The following is a 22,280-nucleotide window of genomic DNA, read 5'->3' as shown; positions in this document are numbered from 1 at the left end:
TTTGATACTTTGAATTTTTTTAAAACCATTATCTTTTTCATTTTTATGTGAAATACAGTGCAAATGCATGTAGTGTATTCTGCAAGGGTTGTCATAACCTTGCTTTGACAGGGCCACTGGGAAGCAGTTGTAACCACTTCTATCAGGTATAGAATTTTAACAGGGGTTCTTGCAGGTTTTAAACGAAATATGCTGGTTTCAATTTATACATTCTCAGCTTTTCAAGTTTCAGTACTTGCAACTTCAGTAACCTGCAACTCGAAAGGTAAAACTTATAAGAAGTTTTTCTTTTTTTCTTCTTTTTTTTTTTCCATTTTGTTTGGTTTTGTTTGTTTTTGTTTTTATTTTTTTGAGTTAGATTAAAGGTTGCCCCTGCCACTCCCTTCCGCCAAGGGAAGGAAAAGAAAACCAACTAAAGGTCAAAGACAGCTTTTCCTTTACCTAGAGCTATTCTATTTTAACAGCTCATACATATTTTCAACCTGTTTTCTTTATTGCCTGGCTCTGCACTAGCCATCAGGGTTAGTACTTACTCATCACAGTACATAGTACGATTAAGAGTCAAGTACTGCAGGATTTGGCCAATCTTTCTGTATTTGATTGATTTTACAACCAAGTCTTGGCTACCAGAATTTAGGGAAGTCCTAAATTCTGAAAACACTTCTGGCTTTGCATTTCAGATGCTTAGTTGAATAGAGTTACCAAGTAAATGTTACCTCAAAATTGATTAAATTAATGACAATCTTTTACAATTAACAATAAAAACCCACACTCCAAACCCAACTTCTTTTACAGATTATTTTAATAAAGGGATTAAAAAATACAAAAGAGAGAGGGTCAGGTAACTCGAGATGCAATTTTGGAATGCAAACTTTTAGTTCAAATGTGCAAGCTTGAACTTAACAAATGTTTAAAATATCTGAGTTTTTCAAATGGTGCCAAGATAAACCATGTCTTTTCTAAAGACTACATATTTAGCTAGGCACTAGCAATGTAAATCTTTCAACCATTTCAAGTATTTGTTTAAAAGCCTCCCAGAACACGTGTGCTCCCAACAAAACTGAAGAATGAAATGTTTAGACCACTGAAGCTCAACAGCTGACTTATAATCAACCTAATATGAGAACACTGCTTTGGTTTTTTTGACTTCTGAATACATTTTATTTACCAATACATGAGAAGAAGAAACAGAGAAAAGTCCACTTCTGCAGAACTGATGTGAAATGGTACAGCAATAAGTTAGTACATGTAACGCTGCAATCACAGCAAGCACAGTATCAGAGAAACTGCCAGTCAGTGATTTCATGTGCCTTATAGTTTATTTTTGCATGGGAGAAAAATATTCTGGAGTACAAATTAAAAAGAAAGAAAAAAAAAGACCTCAAAACCAAAAAAACCGCAACAAACCTAACTGTCTTCCTAACTGTCTAAACGAAGAAAATAGAGGCACAGAGAAATCCTGACATTTAGATAAGAAGTTCATTTGTGTACATGGATTAAAGATGTTACAACTCTTGATCACCTGATAAGAATATTTATAAAGCCATTCAATTTGAAAATTAAGGTATCTTGTAAAATGCCCTGTTATTTGGAATAAATAAATGAACCTATGACAACATATTGACATTAGTAAAATATTTCAATATGATGGTTTATTTATAAGTTCTAATATAAGCAGTTCTAATATTCCCCTACATTAACAATTAAATAATGAATTCTTACGTTCTTGTGAATATATTTAAAGAGGAATCAAACCAACTTCATCTACAGGATTCCACTAACAAGACTGAGCTGGCTCTGAACTTTTCAGATACCAGCAGTTTTCCCTACACCAGTACAGAAAACCATGCCACCAATTTTGGGCTGTAGGCTGAATGAAAAGCAGTACTAAAAGACTAAAGGTCCACAGTTCTTTTCTGTTAAAGTTGATTTGTCACAATATTGTTAATTAGTGAGGGCTTAGGGAAGGCTTACTATGAATATAATTACAGTGCTGAAAAGCATTAATAACATTCTTATCCCGAGCCAACATGATGCTATTTACATATTTTACCCTGGCATATACCAGAAATGGCTTCCAATGCATAACGTGCTGCAGGATCATCAAGAGAAACACACAAAATCTCACAGGGAAAAGATGTTTCTGAGTATCTCAGTGCTCTTCAAGACAGCAGGAACACTAATCTGACCAGTAATTGCTACCATCACCATAAGCATTGCCTACGGTGAGCCACCTTTCATCATGAACTGTTATTCCATCAGGAGGCAAATGAACTGCTACTCCTAGTATATAATCCAATGCAATCTCATCTTTCTCTCATAAATTAGGACAGAAGTGACAATTGCATTTGTCTGCTGTATAGGGGTAGGCTTCTTTTCACTTTCAGAGCACTATGCAGACATCAATCAGTTCATAATTTATAAACTATATAATAAAAGCCAATTAACCTGTGTTATCATTACCACTTATTTCTACTCGCCAGACCAGAATTCCTGCTGTTGTTACACTGAAAGACAGAACTCAGATTGGGTTCAACAGTGCCAGAAATTCACCTGAGGGCACTAAAGTCTGGGCCTGCATTACCAGACTTGTGTTCACTTCAGCTGGTGAAGAAGCAAAAGTGTTTTGACATTGGCCACACAGATGCTTTTGCAAACTCCCTCGAGGAGCCTAGGCACCTCTTTAGGGGCTGCATACCTTTTATGACTGTCACTAAGGGATTTGCCAAAGACCACACACCAGGTTGTTAGCAAGAAAGAGTGATAACACAACCGTTTTTGAATCTTTGCCTCTCAGCACAGTAAATTTCCCAAGGTCCTTTTCAAAGAAGACAAACAATTCCTGCTGAATTTTAAAATTGACACCTAATTTAATTATGATCCAAAGTAATTTACCTACAGGATGACAAAACCCCCTAACTAAAAGCCCACTGAATTTCAGGCTACTTTGTACAAGACAGAGTTAGGAAACATTTTTTTCACCTTAGGTGCAATGTATAAAAAGGAAAATTATGAGGCAAAATTACTGCCTAATTTTATAGAATCATGTATTACCCACAATCAGATGTATCTATCTGACATCAAGTCTGCTAGATGGGTTTTGCCTATCCAATCCTACTTTTCCAAACAAAGCCAGTGGGCACAAGAGGCTGGAGGTCAAACAGTCTTGCTGTATGAAGCCTGCATTCACAAAATTATTTGCTCAGAGGTGGAAAGACTTGGGCGAAGCTGAGGAGCTCTTGATACTCATAGGGGAGGGAGGAGCTTAGCACATTCATGCATGGAAAAGAAGCCCTGATTTAGTAAACTTGTATTTCCAAAGTAGCAAAAAAGCTTCCTCATGAAAGCTGCCATGGAGTAAGAGGGAAGATCTCTAAAACTGAAAAATAAGTAGTTCTAAGTTAGATTAAAACAATGGGTAAAAATAAGTGTAATATTTTCACAGTGAAGGAAAGTTACCTTATTGTCCTATAGGGCTTTTGTCCCAGGGCCCATGTTGTTCAACTAAGAAATCACCTTGAAAAGGGAGTTAATTTGGAGATGGTGGTATTTTATGTCACCATATTCAGCATGGAAATGCTGATGATACTATGTTACTGTGAGTAATAAAAATAAGGTGTGAAAATATATGGAGTAGGAGCTCATGGTCACCAGGGAACGCATGATAAAACAACAGATGACATTCAGTACCCATAAATGCAAAGTTATGCGAAAACACTTCTGTCTTCATACACCCTATGATGAACCCTGAGCTGAATATTACAACTGAGCATGAGATCTAGAATTGTTTTTATTATTACAGAAATATTAATTCCAAGAAACCATTTGTCATAAAAGAAATCCAATGCTACAAACTACTACAAGTAGCATAGAGAATAAAACAGACAACATCATTGTGACAACTGTTAAAGTCATGACTTGTCTGCATCTTGAATATCAGGCACAAATCTGGTTGTCTCAGTAAAAACACTGCAGAATTGGAAAAGAAATAGATTAGCATGACAAGGCCAATTAAAAACATGACACACATCCTTTACAGGAGACGAGGGGTTCTCTCTGGAAAAGATATGCTGGGAGGAGGATACCAAATATGTAAAATCACAAGGGACATGAAAACAATATTAACAAATGGTTGCTCACTGTTCCTCTACTACAAAAACTAGGTGATAACAAATGAATTAAGCTGGTTCATAACACAGAAAAGGAAATAATTATTCACTCAATGCATCATTAACTGCATAAGTCCTTGTGACAGGAACAAGTAGATACTAAAAGTTTAAATGCATTAAAAAACAGGTAATGAAAAAATGCTGCTAAATACAAAGACACCACTTTCGGTTCAGAAATCTCCTAAATAACAAAACTGCTGGGACACCATCTGGGAGAAAGGTCACTAGTGCTAGCCTGACTTTATATCCTTTCCTAGGCATCTTCTACTGCTTATTGACAAAGTCAGTCTTTAGGCTAGTTGGACCTTTGGTCTAGCACAGTACGGTAGTCCTTATATCTTTATTCTTTCTTCACCACTTCTCTAGAGCAGAAATGGTTCAACAGCAGTGACAGCTCAGGAGAGCATGTCTTTTGCTTGGTGCACTAAAGCTCAATGAGGACAGGAGGAGAAAAAGCAGTGGCCCAAGTACTGGACAGCAGCACATGGGAGATGGTGAAAAGGCTGGGAGCTGAGCAGTGACAGTCCTCTGCTATGGAAGCATTAAACTTTCTTCCCACTTGATAGGTGGAGGGGAGAGAGACTCCAGACTCTCTGGCTATCTTAGGATTGACCACAGGTCAAAAAGGAGCACTTCAGAAGTTTGTGGAGGTGACATGGGTAAATTTGGCTTGTAGGAATGCTACTTATCTCCCTGCAAGTGCTTAGGTTTGGTTGAATGAAACTAGGAGGAGTTTAGGTCTGCAGACGATGAAGGTTTAATATGGAAGTGCTTGAAAGGAAAAAGAGTCATTGAAATGTCTTCCCCTATCTAAAATTAAAATTTAATTTTCTTCAGCTAGACTGCGCTATCATGACACCTGTACAAGCAAACACTAAGAGGGAAGACAGCATAACATTAAATACAAAGCAGAGTAGGCAAGAGGAATATGACATCTGTGTATCCCAATTTTTCCTCTTCACAACTTTGCCCCTCGCCGTAGGAGTCTATCCTTCCACCTTTGAGTTCAGTCCTAGGGCACTTCAGGAGTACGGAGAGCAGAGGGTTGGCAAGCTGGCCTCAAACCCAGCCTGGATGGTACTCCTGCACTACAGAGCAATCAGAGGTCTAGAAGCAGCAGACAAAAAGTCTTATAGGAAGGAGGTGATGAACCCACCCACTTACACTAAAAAGGCAAATTTTAACTCTATAAGGTGGTTTCTGAATATCTGAGAGATTTTACCTCAAAGGAAAGGACAGATGATTGGCTATTAACAATACAGGAAACCTCCTCCACTGTCTAAGATATTTTACGTCACAAGTCTTTCCTGTTGGGATTTATGAAGCTGTACCTCTAGTGAAACCTAACCGTACATTTCTTTCTAACGTACACTGAAAACGTCATGTACTAACAGTAGCTATACAACTACTGTATAAAGCTATACATGTATCCTTCCATTAGTTGTAGCCACAGTCACTATCTGCAATTCAGCGGGCTGAGTAAGATGGAAAAAATCTCCAGTACACTAGTCATAGATAGTTCTCAAATGTGAACCTACTTTATGAATTAATACATTTAACATTCAAATACTGGACTGTTTGCAGTCCCACAGATGACATGAGATTTAGATTTTGAAACTTGTTTTGCAGGATTTTGCACCTGAAGCCTGCAGTATTTGAAAATGTGATCAAGCTGTGCCTTGCAGCAGACTATAGTCTAGTAACACCTAGAGGACAGACTCTTAAAATAAGCATCTACATCATTTTCCACAGTACACAGTGCCACAATGCATCTGCTTAAAAACAAGTATCTGTTTGCAGTGAAACATTTCAACAAATCACAGAACTCAGCAGCAAAGTAGTTAAACATTTATGATTTGATTTTATCTCAGCTTGGAATGTCGCTGGAGTGTCCCACTTCTAACAACTGTTTGCTAAGTTAAGGCTTTAGTGTTTACACAGTGCTGAATGAAGCAGCCTGGTCACCAGATGTGAATGCTTCCTTAGACTAGAGCTTTCAATCAGATCACGGTCCTAATGGTGCCTGCTCCAACCTTCTTCCTCAGGACGTCCACCAGCCTTTCCAACCTGAGAGGGGGCAGGGGAGAGGGAGAGGAGAGAAAAAAAAAAGGAAGCTAATGTTAGGAATGTTCTGGCTGAAAGAGACAGTGTTTGCACTGAACCAAGCTGTCCTGGTGGTGGTCATGCTCAGAAACAAAGCACTACTGTAAAAGACAGACATTAAGGGAAAATGCAGACAACTCACGGAAAACTTTTCAACCTACAACCCAGCCCATTTGAAGGCAGTGATATATATCAACTCACTTTTCTTTTGTGGTATATGTAGTATCTGAGGTCCCTTTAAGGCACCAATGCAAAACCCTGCGCAGCAGTCCGGTGGCACCTATACACTTTGGTGGAAGCAGGACATTCAATTCTTGCAGTTTTTAAAATATGAGTGGTTCATGGCTCTCCTTAAATATAACACTTAGCTGTTGTTTTCCCTTAAAAAGTACCTTGCCCATTATCCAGCAGATACTTTTATTGTCCAGTTTATCAATTTATGCCTAAACCCCCACGTGTTTTATGTAAAAAACTTTTCAAAATACTCAACGAGCCAACTTTCTGAGGATGTGGAAGATGGCATTTTGAAGGTGGCCAATATGATTGTCAACACAACTACAGAAAAAATAATAATCTAAGTAAGTAGAACAGAGAGCTGCCTAATCCTCTCAGTTTTAAGGCAGAAATTATAAGCATGTCCAGCATCTCACTGGCTTAATTAATTCTTTCCTTTTGTTAAAATATGTAGGTGAATGGAAAGGGCTAAATTTGTGCAGAGCTCTCCATTTGCACACATTTCTCTTCAGCACTCCAATAATCATGCATTCAAGGTATTCCTTCAATTTATCTGTATTTCATGGAATCCTTCAGTGAAAGCTGTCCTACAAATAAACTAACAATATAAAAGCAGACACTGTGTGTAGTAGAACAAGTCAAGAGCTGTGTCTAGCATATTATATACACAACTTCCATAATGGATAAAAAGAGGTGCAGGTTCAAATAGTTGTACGCACTGTTGCAAAGGTGACCATTTTTTTAATAGGAAAAGACAGTCTTTATTTTCTTTTTTCCCCTAAAACATTACACAACATGAGGAATGCAGATAGAAAATAAAAATAACAGCTTTATCAAACCTGAAAAATTCATTTTATCTCATGGATGCATTAGTAACTTCAGTGTAGGAAAACTAGTTAACATGTCTTGGATTTATTGCCACAAGTCATGACTAACGCACATGGTACGTATTGAAACGCTTGTTTTCCAGGAACCACCAAGCACCAAGAAGCTACACCTTTCATTGTACTCACCAGGTGACTTAATTCCTGAAATGAGATTAAGAATTCACCACCCTAATGTAATTATCAGACACCAGGAAATGTATGTGAAAAGTTCATCTGGTTCAAGCTGTTCCACAGGGACTGTAAAAGAGTGAAAGCACAGGTGAAAAAGTACTGCTTGGCTACTCCTCTCCCTTCAGTTTTCTGAGTACTGCTTTCCCTTTTTAACCAACTAGCACATTTTTCCTGATTTTGTAATGTACCTCTACTGAACTTCTTTGTCATTATGGAGGCAGCATCCAGTCATAACTCAGTACAGTCAGTCTATGCAGGTAGAAAGTTAGGGCTTTCACAAGTCATTTGCTCCTGAAAGTTTTCTCACAGTGGATAAATAGATGTTTTTAAATCAGTGTTTACTGATAGGTCATACCTTCCTCAGCCTCTCTTACTGAGAAGTTTCCCTGTTAAATCAGTTAGTTCATGTGAGATTTCAGATAGCAATGGCAGATCAATCCTCACTTTTAACAGCATATATCTTCAGAAGCATTGCAGCTTTCTCAGCTACTTTAACTATCACTGTAGGTTTCTCTCACACTAGCACCCCCTGTAATGTGCAGCAGAGACATAAAGCATAGGAGAAACATTTCAAACTGTCTGGCCAAACAAAAGGTTTGGGCTGCAAATTGTTTTCTGGAAGATAGCAGAAAAATAGTAAAATCTGAGATCATGGCTTATTTAAATCATTGTTCAGTTCAAAACAAGTACTGTGTGGCTTACACAAGTGCAGGAAAAATTACTTCAATAATTTAGGTTTCTTTTGGGGAGACAATAGGTTGGAGGTCATGGCTTACACTGTCCAGCAATTTGGCTTAGATGTGCACCACTCTGTGACCAAGCAATGACACTGCATGCCAGACCAAAACAAGTTAGCAAAAAGCTGCCCATGTTTGAAGAGAAATACCACTGGGATGAAAGTAGCTGTCTTCTGTTTAACCTTGAAACTGTCAGGCTTCATTGAAAATAATGAGGCTTAACAATCATAGCTTCTGCTTTTCAAATGAATGATGACTGAAATCATCAAAATGAGGTATTCCACACCAAATACAAACCGTGCAAGGATTATTTGCCTTTTGTTTCAGCCATGTGTGGATTTGCAAATTTATTTATTCTTTATTAGAAGAAAGAAAAAAAGCAGCAGGGGATTAAGAAACTATACTTTTGAAAGAGATTTAAACAACAACGCAAAAGAGAGACTGTATCAGCTATTTATAAGATAAAATAACAGAGGGCAAAATTCACCCCTACATAGACACAAGACCCAATATGCCTCTGAAATCCCACTTAAGCCTACAAAATAATGCTGTGTGCTGTATCAGTGGTTAATAACTCTGCTTATGGGCCTCAGGGGCCTTTTTGGAACGATAATCCAGGACTCTGTTCACCAGTGGCCCAATTCTGCCATCCTGACTCACACTAAGCTACATTTGAGTTTGTGAGTCATAAAAGGCAGCTAACAAGGCCATTTGTGCTAATGAGGTCCTACCTGCCAGGGGTGCTCCTTGTTGATAAGGCTCTACCCAGCCTGGTGGGATGTTGAGGCAGACCCTTTAGAGGCTAGGCATTTTAATCTCTGGTAAACTGAAGGAATAGTTTTATACCTCAAGATCAAAGGTAACTTCAATATCCAAACAGACAAATGGGAGGTGCTGGGAACTAGTCTAAAAGTCTTAGTGTTCTCAAGAGTTCTATTCAAAATACAGAAGACACTGATCTGAAGAAAGCAACTTTTATTACTTTATGCAACATGATATATTCGCCAGTATAATCTCACCATACTTTACTTAACTAAAAGCAGTGCTGACTATGTTTGACTCTATCCTAAGACACAGATTTAACAAATTACATGTCTTTTTGCTTGTGAAGGGAACGGTCCTAGTAATACAAACTCAATGTACAATATGGCAGTATCATCTCCTGAGATGTAAGCATGAACAATCACTGAATTTGATCTCATGAAGCAACCAAACAAGTAATTCAAGAAGAAAGCATCTGGGTTTGTATTTTAGGTCAGAGAGAAGAATGATATGGTGGGCATCTCTGCTTCAGTGCTGGAGCTCCAAATGTGCAGGGACAGACAGGCACCTTCGGGAATGCTCAACAAAGCCTCTTAAGGTCTCACTCTTCATTCTCACAGATTTCAATTCCTTGCTTAGAGATTTTGGAAAACTCCAGTAAGTGACAGTCGCTATTTCTTGGTCCTCAAATAGTTCTAGAAAATCTGTCCCTTAACAAGCAAATTCTCTTAGCAAATACCCCTTCAGCATTCTCTGCACTATTACTGTATGTCTGCATGCAAAATGACATTTAAAATACAGGAACTAACTATGTGTTCAGATGGATAGGTACCACTTCAGCTTTATTTATACTGACTTGAACACACCTGAGGTCAAAAAGCCCTGTGTTTTTCAGGATAGATGGAAGCTGCATCTATGGAAAGCAAAAAGATGAGAGCTAGAAATATTCTTTATCTACATTCCTTACTTCTGTGATGGTCATCTCAGTGTTTCCATGAAATGGAAAAATAAAAAAACAACCCCCAACTACAAAGTTGGAAGGAGACATCTGGCCCATCATTACTTTTAAGTTAGCACAAGATGCATCATTCTGAAGAATCTTGAATTGCAGTGTTAATGCTTGCCCAATGCAAACTTGGAAATAAGCAGATGAATCTGTGTTTTAACGCAGAAATAAAAAAAAATTATTGACGGGCTTGCTGTTATATTACAAGTTTGAATATGTACTTTTAAAAAAGTTACTAAGTTTTACGAAGGTCCTCATGTTTAGAGGAAGACTCCCTAAACAAGAACATTGCTAGGTGCATCTTCCCCAGGACAAACTCCCCACCATTCTCAATTCCTCTTCCAGTTATTTCAGACTGTGTTCTCTTATCACCTATGCACATCTGAAAAACTGCCTGTGTGGAGTGCATGATGTTATATGGAATGTTCTTACATAGCTCCTGAACTGTTAGACAATGTTTTGATTTTTAGCAAAGTCTTACAGAGTTCTATTCCTCTGAGAATAAAGAATTTTGTTTTTAGAACCAGTTTCCATAAAGCAGACTTAAAAACCTTACTGTGTTCTGGGAGCCTAGAAGCTGGTCATATAGCTGCAAAACCATTACCTATGGGTCTCACCTGCTGACTCTTAAGTGCATTTTAGGCTTACTCTCCCCTTTCATGTATTCTGCTGAAGAAGTCTAGCTTGAAACTAGACAAACTTGTAGTCTGGGATCAGTAAAAACTATGCAACTGCGTAAATCCACAAAGATCACTACATCCTCCATACTGCTCCATCTCTGGCCAAAGGAACTCACCCTAAAAGGAAAGCAGTAGCCTTTATCCACAATTCTGAATATGACACAGTTAAATAGCCACAGAGTGCTCTTCCAGGGCATCATGCCCTAGAAATAGCCAAAATGGATACCAAACTGAAAGAAAAGGGCATACTTCAAGTAGCCTATGTCCTAATCTGCAAAGCAATATACAGACTAGCAGAAAACAATAGCCTCCACCTGCAGATGGAGGAATTAAGTGATAAAAACAAAACCCTCCTGGATTTTGAAATGCTATATAAAGGCTTATGAACCTAAACTATAACCCTTGGTTATCTTTCCAGTAGATAAGATTAGGCTCAGGCTATGAAGATGGCCTTACTTGCATGATTCCTGACTTTTTGTGGAATGTGTTTTGCTAACACTAATTCCCTTTAAAAACCACACATGTGAAAATATATTAGGTAAATAAAATGCATTGGACAAAAGCATTACAAGCAGTTTTAGCAGCAGAGCTCAGTGAATGACTGGTGAGTGGCCACGCAAAGAAATTCCCTTAATTTAATCTAAGAATAAAAAATTCCTTTGCTTTCCCTCTCCTCTCCTTCAGTCTTCCTCTTTCATATATAATACGACATCCTCAACGGAGTACTCATTTTCAGGTGTTTTCTGTAAAAGTCAAGAAAACAAATGACACAGAGATGAGAGGCTGCTGTGATACTAGTCTCATCCACAAACCAGTCACTTGTGTAGGATCACTGACTCAATAGGCTGGAGGAAACTGGTTCAGCTTTATTATCTGCAAGATGGAACTGGACCCCGGCTGCTTCCCTCTCAAGGGAGTAGCACTGTGCTAACAATGGGTGCTGGGGTGGCTTGTTCTGAGTTTCAAATGTTGAAGCTGTTCTGACTGAATAAAATGCTTAAATATTCACTGGATTGAAGCCTGGAATGTAAAGGTATGACCTTGCAGTGAGTGGCCTATCTACCCCTCTACAGAGGCATCACCCTATTACCTCTGGGTGGTTCAGTGAATCTAATTATTCCTCAAATCTCAAAAGTCTGCCTTTTGAACAATAATGATTTTTGATCTCCTCACTAAAAAGCATTACCAGTTGTATTTAATGGTCATGCACTGATCTTTGACAATTCCTTCATAAATCACAATAGTGGTAAAGGCTACATGGGGTTCAGATGCACTAGGCTGCCTCTCTCTGCTGAACAGAGTTCCCTCTGCATCTTTTGGATGGGAGACTGGGTGTCTTTCTTAATGGCATGCTGGAGTTCAGCAGTGGCTTTGAGCCTGATGCAGGAATTGCAGAGTAAAATTTGGTTAGACAGGTGGCTGGACTGACTGGTAATAATGGTCCTTTCTGGTCTTAAAACACAAGTCTTAGAGACTGATTTAGCAGCATCAGCGAGCTCTAAACCGTGGTAGACCACAGTGTTGAATCTAGTCACTCCAGGCACTGCCGCCAATTCCTGCCTGCCCAACACTGTTTGTAATGTCACTCCAAAAAGTATGTTCCATTAAACTTACAGGCCTTATATTTGGCAGAGCATACTATTCTGCCTCTGAAAAGCACTGTCACAAAACAATCATTCCTATTAAATCCCTTTCAGCGTCTTCTCAGCCCAAAAGAGTAATTCTGTGTATGATTAAACTTAGAAGTAAATACAGCTAGTTGGGCTCCTGACAGCAGACATATTTCAAAATAAACCTGGCTCACACAGGCCTTGGCTAAAATATTAAGCCTTTATCTGTGGTCCACAATAACTAATCTTGTCAAATTGTTTGCTCTCTACCTTCTGTTTGGAAGATTATGAGCTAGCTCACCATTACTATTCACCTTGTGCCATCACTAGCAGCAGGAAAAGTGAGCGGTAAACACAGATGAGCTATTTTGACAGCAGTTCATCCTACTTTATTGATGTAGATTGTTACACAGCACAGGACAATAAAAAATCAGGAGTCTGCATCTATGTTGGATTTAATGCTACCTTGTGAAAGGTAGCATTCCTTTGTTTTCAAATGCTTTCTCAGGACAGCATACACAGATTGCCTAAAATAAATGATCTTATGAACAAGAAAAATAAGCAACTATGCTGTAACTGCATCTGTATTTCAGTACATTGAGATCTACACATGCTTATGATACAGACCAGGCTCTTACAACTGGATGGACCATTCACATCTGAGCATGTGGCTGATATCAGATTTAAAAAATCAACAAGAACTGAAATAAAGGATATATTGGCATATTTAAGGTCAAAGTATACACATCAGATTATTTAATCATATCACAGAATTCCACCTAATTACTCCAGCTTGAGTCTGACAGTTTATATGCCAATTTTATGCAAAGTTTATTATTTCTATTTGTGCAAGAAAAACCTTTCCTGTACCTCCTTCCATAACATTCAATTACTTTTCTCACTGACAATTACTGTTTTCATGCATTTGGTGTCACAGCTGGTCTCTTTTAGGAGAAATCTTGACACTGAAGCCTACTCTATTCTGCTCCTTGCAGTGACAGCATTTCTACAAAGTTCATGCAGATATGAATAGGCAAGGGAGTCGTGGATTTCTTTTGACAAATACTTCCTGGAAGGCTCTGTCATCTGCTCAGGGAAAGCTAGCAGTTTTATCTTATGCTAATATATCTTCCCATAGAAAGTATTCTGCCATCCTATAGAATCTATGATTCTGCGATTCTGTGATCAGCCTGAAACCACCACATTACACCCTTCTGCATGTTTCAAAAAACTTTCCTCATAAGACCAGGCCTGAACCTCTCAGATGCCCATTTCAAACCAGTCTCACCCCTTCTGGGCACGCTCGGGTGAAGTCCTGTTTATAATGTGCTTGTAAAGTTGTAAATTATAGGCTCATAGGATCACAGAAAGTTGGAAGGAAACTCAAAAGATCATCTAGTCCAACCTTTCTTGGGAAAAGTACAGTCTAGAGAAGATGTCCCTGCACCCCATCCAGCTGAATACTGGAAATATCAAATACTTGGGAATCCACCACTTCCCTGGGGAGATTATTCAAATGGCTGATTGTTCCCATTGTGAAAAATTTTCCTCTAGTGCCCAATCAGAATCTCCCCGGGAGCAACTTGTACCTGTTACCCCTTGCCTTTTCCATGTGACTCCTTGTGGAAAGGGAGACTCCATCTCCTTTGCAGCCACCCTTTAAATATGGAACATGGTGATAAGGTCTCCCCCGAGCCTTCTTTTCTCAAGACTGAACAAACCCAGCTCCCTCAGCCTTTCCTCACACGGCAGGCTTCCCAGTCCTTTGGTCACCTTTGTGGCTTTTCTGTTGACCCTCTCCAGCCTGGCTTTTTGAATGGCAGGGTCTGAAACCGAACACAGTACTCCTGATGTGGCCTGACAAGAGCTGAGTAGAGTGGAATAATGTCATCTTTATCTCTGCTGGTGATGCCTTTACTGATGTAACCCAGCATCACACTGTTCACTCACTGTTGTCTACCAGGACCCTCAGGTCCTTTTCCACAGGGTGATATATTACTCAGGCTGGTTCCTAAGTATATATCCCATCAAAGCACAACTCTGGCATACTCCTCTTGATATCATAAACAATAAAGATAATATGAGCTTTTTTCTTGATTACACAAATATTTTACAAAATCTGATGCAGACTTGCTGGCTCAAGGCAGCTCCCAGTTATTTTCCACCTCCCTGAGGTGGTTCCACCCTCATGACCAAGAGTAACCTGCAGCTTGTGGAGAGAAAATTCCTTCCGATAAACTATCATCAAATTCCTCCACTTTACATTAAAAATAATGGTTTCTACATAGGTTTGATGTATGTAAATAGATCTGCCCTCCTGTCATAACTGATGTGATACTGCCCAACCTGGAGTGACTTCTACATCACTGAGAGATCAAGTAACAATGGAAGTGGGTTTGGATGTAAGAGGAAAGCATTTAATTAAGATCCCACTTGTAATAAGTCCTCCATAACGGTCTCAGACTGGTAAGTGAATTCCCCACCCTTCCAGTGTAATCCACTGGTGCCCACAAACTTCTCATTTCAGGGCAACTCAACCATACTTCTGAAAAGTACTTCTAGAAAATCTAAGAGCAGTCTTCTCTCAGTAGTAGACTAACAAAAGTTCATGGACGAAACATCCTTTTCTCCTTTTAGTGTCTGTAATACATCATATATAGATGCTATCAACATGAAGCTGGTCTATTATTACTGATGTTGCAACATGGTCCCCTATGCAGGGATAAAACCAGAAAAGATGCCTAACTGCTTATTTACACACAAACAAGGGGTTTTAAAATACCAGTTGAGACTTAGCATCACAGACCAAAGTGTTTTCTACACATGCATAATGCTCCTTAAAATACTTCATAGGCTTTTTACTGAGTTATCAGCCATTTAAGGCCATTAAGATGAAAACAAGTCTTCCCACTTCTAAGCTTCAGTAACCTCTCTCCAGTACCTGGTAGACAGACTGTCTCCAACTGCCTTCGGCACCATTCTAGCAAGACAATTCGCATTGTTAGACAGGTCAAAGTTTTTTTTTTTTTCACTGGCCTTCTAGGCCTATTTTGCTCAATGTTCCTGACATCCAACCGGGAACAAACTTCTGCTCCTGGGAGGTGAGTAAACTCCTGAGCAAGACCGACTCTGGAGGACCTTCAGCTCATTTTGAGGACAGCTTTAATTCTTCTTAACTGGTGAGCTTGGAAGACTTAGGCCTTGGTGGCAAATCTGTCAGGTGGTGATATGAATGGAATTGACTGGGGGAAAAAACCTTAATTTCTGCTGATGAGAGTATAAAAATTTGTCTTTACATCAAGATTCACAAAATTCCTCAAAAGCATGGAGTAAAATATACCAGTGTATAAAACAGGAAATCTGTGAAATGTCTTCTGTGTTTTGAGTTCACCACTTAGAATCCCTTTTACCACATGTAGATGTGCATCTGTTACAACTTTCAAATAATTTATGAGTATCTTATCAAAGATTGAGTTGATAGAAGTAGATATATTATGAAGCACAGAATTAAATGCTAAATACAATAATTTAATTATACACATCTCTAATAGCTGTAGTGTCTTCCATTCAAAAGCTGAATTCTGATACTTTCTATGGGCAAAAACTCCATAATGTGAAGCTGAAATGATAAAATTTGATCCTAAAGATTCATTCCTTCTAACAACTCAGTGTTTCCAACAACTCAGTGTTTACTTATACCCATATCACATACAGCAAAACTGTAGAAGAGGAAAGCTGAGCAACTTGCCAATAAACAGCAGTGGCAATGATGTGGTTAAAGCTATTGTTGGCTCTCATACAACTGATGCTGCTTTTCTACAAAGTCCTGTTAAAAAAAAAAATGAAAAGCCTTATGGAAAAAATGTGGCTATTAATTAATGACTCAGTACTAGATCAGAAATATGAACTGTAATTTTTTCCTTGGAGAACTAGCCCCTGCTTCAGTAAAGGTACACTTAATTTTAAGCAGTGGAAAAATTTAAATGATTTCAAGTTTGCTTAGAATTAAATACCTTACTAGCCCAGGCAGTTATTTCAATTTGTTGCTGTAAAGAACTGTTCCAGCAGTTCTCTAAAAGATTATACGTAATTCAGAAGCTTCAGAATGTCTGGGATTTCTTTTTGAGCTTCTGCACATACATTTACAGTATTCAATCTTTTGCATATGTTAAGAAACAGTGTGAGTATTAACAGAAAGAACCACAACTTTATTTTTATCCCTTCAGCCAAGCCACAAATAAATGACTCCTGCAAACAAACCAAATACTATTTAGTAACGGCAACATAAATGCCATGGACTTATTTTATTTGGATATTAAATATTAAAGTAAATGATTATTTGCTGTGACACACATTTTATCATCTCAGAAAAAAAACCCAAGTCTGAGAAAAAGTTTTCTTGCTGTTCTTCAAGGAGCACTCAATCTGCTGTTCAAAGTTATTTAATAATTTGTCATAGAATGGTTAACTATAAGCTTACAAATACTGTGTCAGCATGCTTCTTCCTATTGGGCAAACAACTTCAAAATCTGATTTGTTTGTGTTATTGGTCTTACTAAATATTAGTCTTTGCAAGTCTGGTTTACACCATTGATGTTAACTATGCCAACATTCTGATTTTGTTCTGAAGTATTCCACGACAAGCTGATATTATACAATACAAGCCCAAGAGCTAGCCAATCCAGTTTACTGAGTATACTTAGTGTATTTTGCTACTGATAAATCAATAAAACCATGTTGTAATCTACAAACTTCCATCTCTGTGAAGCAGCTATAAGCAAACTGTAAATGAACACACAGGTCAAAAACTGGGATGTTGTGATTATGTTGACTCTGAAAACATTTGACTTTCATAGAATACATTTTAGTGTTTGAGAGAACTAAGTTTCAGCATTGCTTATATTTTCGTGAAAGGCTGAGATGATAAATATGCAAATGATGATAAATATTTGTGTTTATATTGTAACTACCCATACTTTAAGAAAACAATATCTGCACTGCCATCCACAATTTACAGAGGTTAAGTAAATGTAAACCATAGCTGCACAAAGAAAATAAATACTTGACTTAGATTGTATGCTCAGTTTTGCATTCTTCCTCCATGTGAAACTGCCTGCAGTCAATGGATATCTCAGCTGTGCAAGGAATACTGGAAAGGCTTATCTGTCATTCCTTTTGGCTGGCATTTTTTGTCTTCATTCTGATAAGTACACCATTGAACATAGTCTTGGCATTGATCATAAACCATCAGATGCTAAAGATCTCATTATAAATTATGACACCCAAAACATCTATGAGAAGAATATCCCGTAATCTGCTCTGACAAATCACACAACTGTATGAGACTTCCGGCACTGATACCACAAATTGCTCTATTAAAGGCCATCTTCATATGAAAAGAAGACATCAAAAGATAGTGTGAATTATTAGTACCAAAAAGGGTATCAGCTGTTGCAATTCTGAACATCTTCAAATCTGTCTTTCAGGACTCTTAACATTGAGAACAGGATCTGCAGCTTCACATGTGGCCTGGACCAGCACAATCCTCCTCCAGTCTCTACAGAGAGGATGGCAGCACCTTGGGATGGGATTTACAACAACCAGATTAAGAAATGTGCTCCTAAACTCGGCAAAAAGGGAGTTTCATGTTGTTGATTTTTTCTTTTTTTTTTTTTTTTAATCTCAGCCCCTTGCTTTAAGTGTTTTGCTCCAAGCTGTTCAGAGGTTCTCAAGCTGCTCTTCTTGAAAAATAACCTGAGGCCACTTGTCTCTTTTAAGGTGACAAAGTTAACAGTAGTGCTACTACTCCACCTTTTTAAGAGAAGTATAAAAATTTTACTGACTATCAGCTAGGGCATTCAGACAAGCTAAGGAAAACTCGGTTTTAACTCACACCTGCCACTTCTCAGGAGAATAACACACTCCAGGGCTGAAAAGTCTTCCTTACTTCTCCTTCTGAAGCTACGAATCTCTACAGAAGAAACATCTGAAATGTTATTAGACCTGAATGTGTGATTCTGTAGGTGGTTATCAAGGGTACTCTCCTGGAAAATAGGAGATAAGTGCTCTGATACTGGCTCTGCATTTATGTTCAACAGGCACCGGATAAAACTAAGTCCTTAAGGAAAGTGTCAGAACCAGGTCTTGCATCTCAGAGGTGAGCAGCCTACTCACTGCTCTCCGATCCAAGAAGTCTGCATTATTTTCTTCTATGTGGTACTACTTCAAGGCAAGGAAGACAGCATCTAGATCAAACCTGAGTGGCTAAAACATCTCTGATATACAGGAGATCTGAACCAGGATCACCTCAGATGGAGAAGGAAACTCAGCTCCATTCTGTCACACCCTGGAGGAGTACCCCTCCTCCCAAACAACCACTTAGAAAACTGGGGGGCTGGAGGGATGGGGGACAGATGCCAAGGGAGCTTTGAGAGAAAACATCTGAGGTCACACTGTTCTGTGCAGATCTTGACGCAATCAGCGTACGTCACTCTGGTTGAGCACGTGCGTCCCCATTTGGGTCTCCAAGGAACCCAGGCAGAAAAGACAAAAAGTCAATTGCTTCGTATTTTTTCTGTCAGAATTTTTCTGCTCATGCTAACCCAAGACCAAATCTTCTTAGGACTGAGAAATTATCAGCATTAGTGGGACTAAGTTATCAGGTACTCCCTCCATCACAGCCTGCAAATTTTACCTGGACTGTGTGTAACGTAATTCAAAAATTGGTAAGTGAAGCATCATCCAATACAGAAAATACATTTCATTACAGCTTTGCAAAAATGATATATCTCCTTTTGTATGGCATGAATAATATGTTAGTCTTACCAATGAACAGGAAATCTGCCTCGTGATACAGAAACATGGTATATCTACAACAGTCAAGAGAATAGGCCACCAGAGCCCGAATTAGTACAGCTCACCATAGACTTAAATACTAGTTCAATATTTTATTTCCTCCAGACCCAGAAAATTGATTTCACTCTACATGTTGAATTTCTCTGAGGCTCCACATAAACTCACTGGCTTATTCAATACTTTTGTTACAACAAACAGGTATCTCTACAAGACTTTTTATTCATCATTTCATAATGCATATTACTGCAGTCTGAGGGGAATTTTTCTGAGAGGAGTCACTGGTGTTAGCGCAGAATTCCAAGTATTTAAATAAATTCTGACCCTACTATGTACTGCTTTCAGTTAGATCACACGACTTTCTTCACTCATTTCAATTAGTCTTAATTCCTCATTGAGTTCCTAAAGCAGACTACTTCCAAGCCTACTGCTCCTAAATCCAATAAATTCACACTGTCTGTTATTGCTACTCTAGTTAATGGTAATATTTTTGTATATGATATGATGTGATTGTTACTAGATTTTATGTTTCAGACTTTGTCATGTTCCTATTCATGTCTTGCATGCTAAAGAAATTTTGCATCAGCTCTGCTGCACTCTTCAGAATTCTTTGGGGTATGTGGTAGTTTTGCGTGTCTGGGAATCTTCCATCTGGCTAGTGTGGGTTTCCTAAGCACCATAAAACCCTGCCTGTGGAGACTGTGTATCTCTTATGGGCCCCATGGAGTCTATAATCTGCTTTTAATCATTGCATGAGACAGCCAACACATCAGTCCTCATCAAGCAGTTTTTTCCATGTTGAATCTTCTTTAATAACTTTTGATCCAATTCTGAAAGTCCAGAACTATTGCTAATTTTCATCAGTATCTTAGACTGCTACAAGAGTCGTCTTCCTCGGCGCCCCATTTCCTTCCATGCAAACTCTTGTAACTATTGACTTCTGCAGCTTGCTGTAGTAAGTAAAAGATTTTTAGCACTTTGTACTCACTCACTCATCTTTTGAATGTACCCACCAGCATGTGTTTCTCAGTAAACTATAGGTCATATCCTAAACTGGGACAAACGAGTACAACTCAGTGTGACAGAGCTAAGCCAATTTGCTGTAACTAAGAAACTAGCTCTCCACCTACATTCTTCCACAAGTCACCAGAACTTATTTTACATTTCAAAATGCTAGCACCTATTAAATTATTCCCCATTTGATATTAAAAGATTACCAATTATTCAATTTCACAGCAGCAGGCACATAGTGGTTTTCATTAAAAGCAAAATCACTTTTGATACCTGCTAAATTATTTACTGACACAAATCAGTGAAATTATTAATACTTATGAAGCTGTATTTCTAGCCTGCAGTAGTTAAAAGTGTTGATCTGACATTTAGCAGAATACAGATTTGTAAGTGTAAAAAAAGAAAAAAGGCAAAAGAAAAGCAATCTGGTTTCATTAGGGAAGTCTGAAATTCTAAACATAACATTATAATAAAGTAAGAAATCAAATGCCATTTATTGTTTTGAAAGAGTAAAATTCAAGAAATGTATCTCTAAAATTTAAAATAAAGCCAACTGATTTCTCTAACATGTGGTGGTTCCTCCAAAACAAATAGCTTTAAGTCCCGGTGAATGTACAGCTTGTTTCTTTTGTGCAGTGCTTCTGCCTCCAATTTCTAATTAACTAGCTCCATTCGTATCTACAATGAGTGACTGAACGCATACAAGCTACAATGTATACTTAACAAAGTATATGTAGGTATGATTTTAAGAGGGAGATAACTAGTTAACAACATTTGCATGTTGCAAATGGTCTCAATTAGTATAATAATTCAGAAATCCTGGTTTTAGCAGGTTCCCTGAATAGCTGCACTGTACCGGGTACAATCTGCTCACTAAAGATACCATGTTTGCAGTTTAAAATCTCCAGAGACTTTAGACCCATACATAAAGATACTTTTTTCACTCTTTTTAGAGACACTGACCTGTATCCTCATTTAAAAATGAACACCACATCTTTATGTTATTAAATCTTTGTTTTGATCTATTAGTATTCACCAAAGTGCCATTTTATACAACCCCGCACTGAATAGGCAAGGCTGGAGGTAACCATCTGCAGCTTTAGAGTCTGCGTTTGAATTGATGAAAAGAGCTTTGTGTTTTCATTGCCAAGTTTGATTCTTCCAGTCATTAGACATTCCCCTCAGATCCCATCAATGAAGCGGACTCTCTTACACCAATGTGTTAAATTCTCTTCTCCTCATGGTTTCCTGTGCCAGCTATACTCCAGAAAGACTACTGGGTCTTAGTCACATTCTTCTCACAGCTGTGTTAAAAAAGAGCATCAGAGCGTCTTCCCAAAATCCATATGTGTCACTGACCAGTCCCCTGTTGGAGGGTCACCTCACATTGTGGTGTGATTATTCAAATATTCATCCTTGTTCTTGAACTGCACTGCTCAGATCATTCTGGGAAAGATTAGACCCTCCAGCCAGCACTGGAGAACGTCTTGGACATCGATGTGAAACGCATGCAGCTCCCATACTTGGAAGGCAGATTAGTTTTACTTGCAGAAGAGGGGGACTCTAACCACTTAATAAATGCTTGCTTCTTCTTTATTTCAGTTTTTTGTATTATTTCCAACTGTGCCGAATGCTGGGAAGAACTGTTTATTTTTGTTGTGCCATCAATAGCCTTTTTTATCAGCATCAGATAAGAAACTAAATGAACAACTACAAAAGCAGAGAAAGCATGTTCAGAAATGCTTGAGGGAAATCCAGGACTACTCAAAAAAAGGGTGTGTTCCAGTAACAATGAATGATACATGGCCAAAAAAATCATACCTGAAGAGGTAAAGCAAATGTCATTAAGGGTAATATTTCTTTTATGACAGATAGTAATTTCATTTGATAAAACTATCTGTTTATTCAGAAGATCGCTTAGTTTTCTTATGTATTCAATCCACTGAAAGATTTTATCCAAATCTGTAACTCTAATAACTTCCTCTTTAAAAGAAAAAACCTAAATCAAAAGGTCTCTCTAATAAACAGTTACAGATAAATGAAGAAATAACTTTAATA

General features: G+C 38.2%; 1 protein-coding gene and 1 long non-coding RNA gene across 5 annotated transcripts in view; both read right to left on the bottom strand.

Annotated features, from left to right (window-relative positions):
* Nucleotides 1–22,280, bottom strand: part of LOC133274399 (uncharacterized) — a 733,952-nt gene that overhangs the window by 362,625 nt on the left and 349,047 nt on the right. The window lies entirely within an intron of this gene.
* MIPOL1 (mirror-image polydactyly 1) overlaps nucleotides 1,133–22,280 on the bottom strand; it is a 194,945-nt gene continuing 173,797 nt past the window's right edge. For all 4 annotated transcript variants that reach the window (XM_061463544.1, XM_061463546.1, XM_061463543.1 and 1 more), the window contains one exon: nucleotides 1,133–6,236. In XM_061463544.1, the coding sequence (XP_061319528.1) occupies nucleotides 6,170–6,236 (67 nt within the window). In that variant the 3' untranslated portion in view covers nucleotides 1,133–6,169. The remainder of the gene's footprint in view (nucleotides 6,237–22,280) is intronic.

Source organism: Pezoporus flaviventris, unplaced genomic scaffold (genome assembly GCF_033815535.1).
Source record: "Pezoporus flaviventris isolate CSIRO_AGI_PZ_B2104156 unplaced genomic scaffold, CSIRO_AGI_Pfla_v1 ptg000036l, whole genome shotgun sequence".
NCBI lineage: Eukaryota > Metazoa > Chordata > Aves > Psittaciformes > Psittacidae > Pezoporus > Pezoporus flaviventris.
The sequence above is the reverse complement of the archived record's forward strand: the minus strand, read 5'-3'. Positions and strand labels throughout refer to the sequence as shown.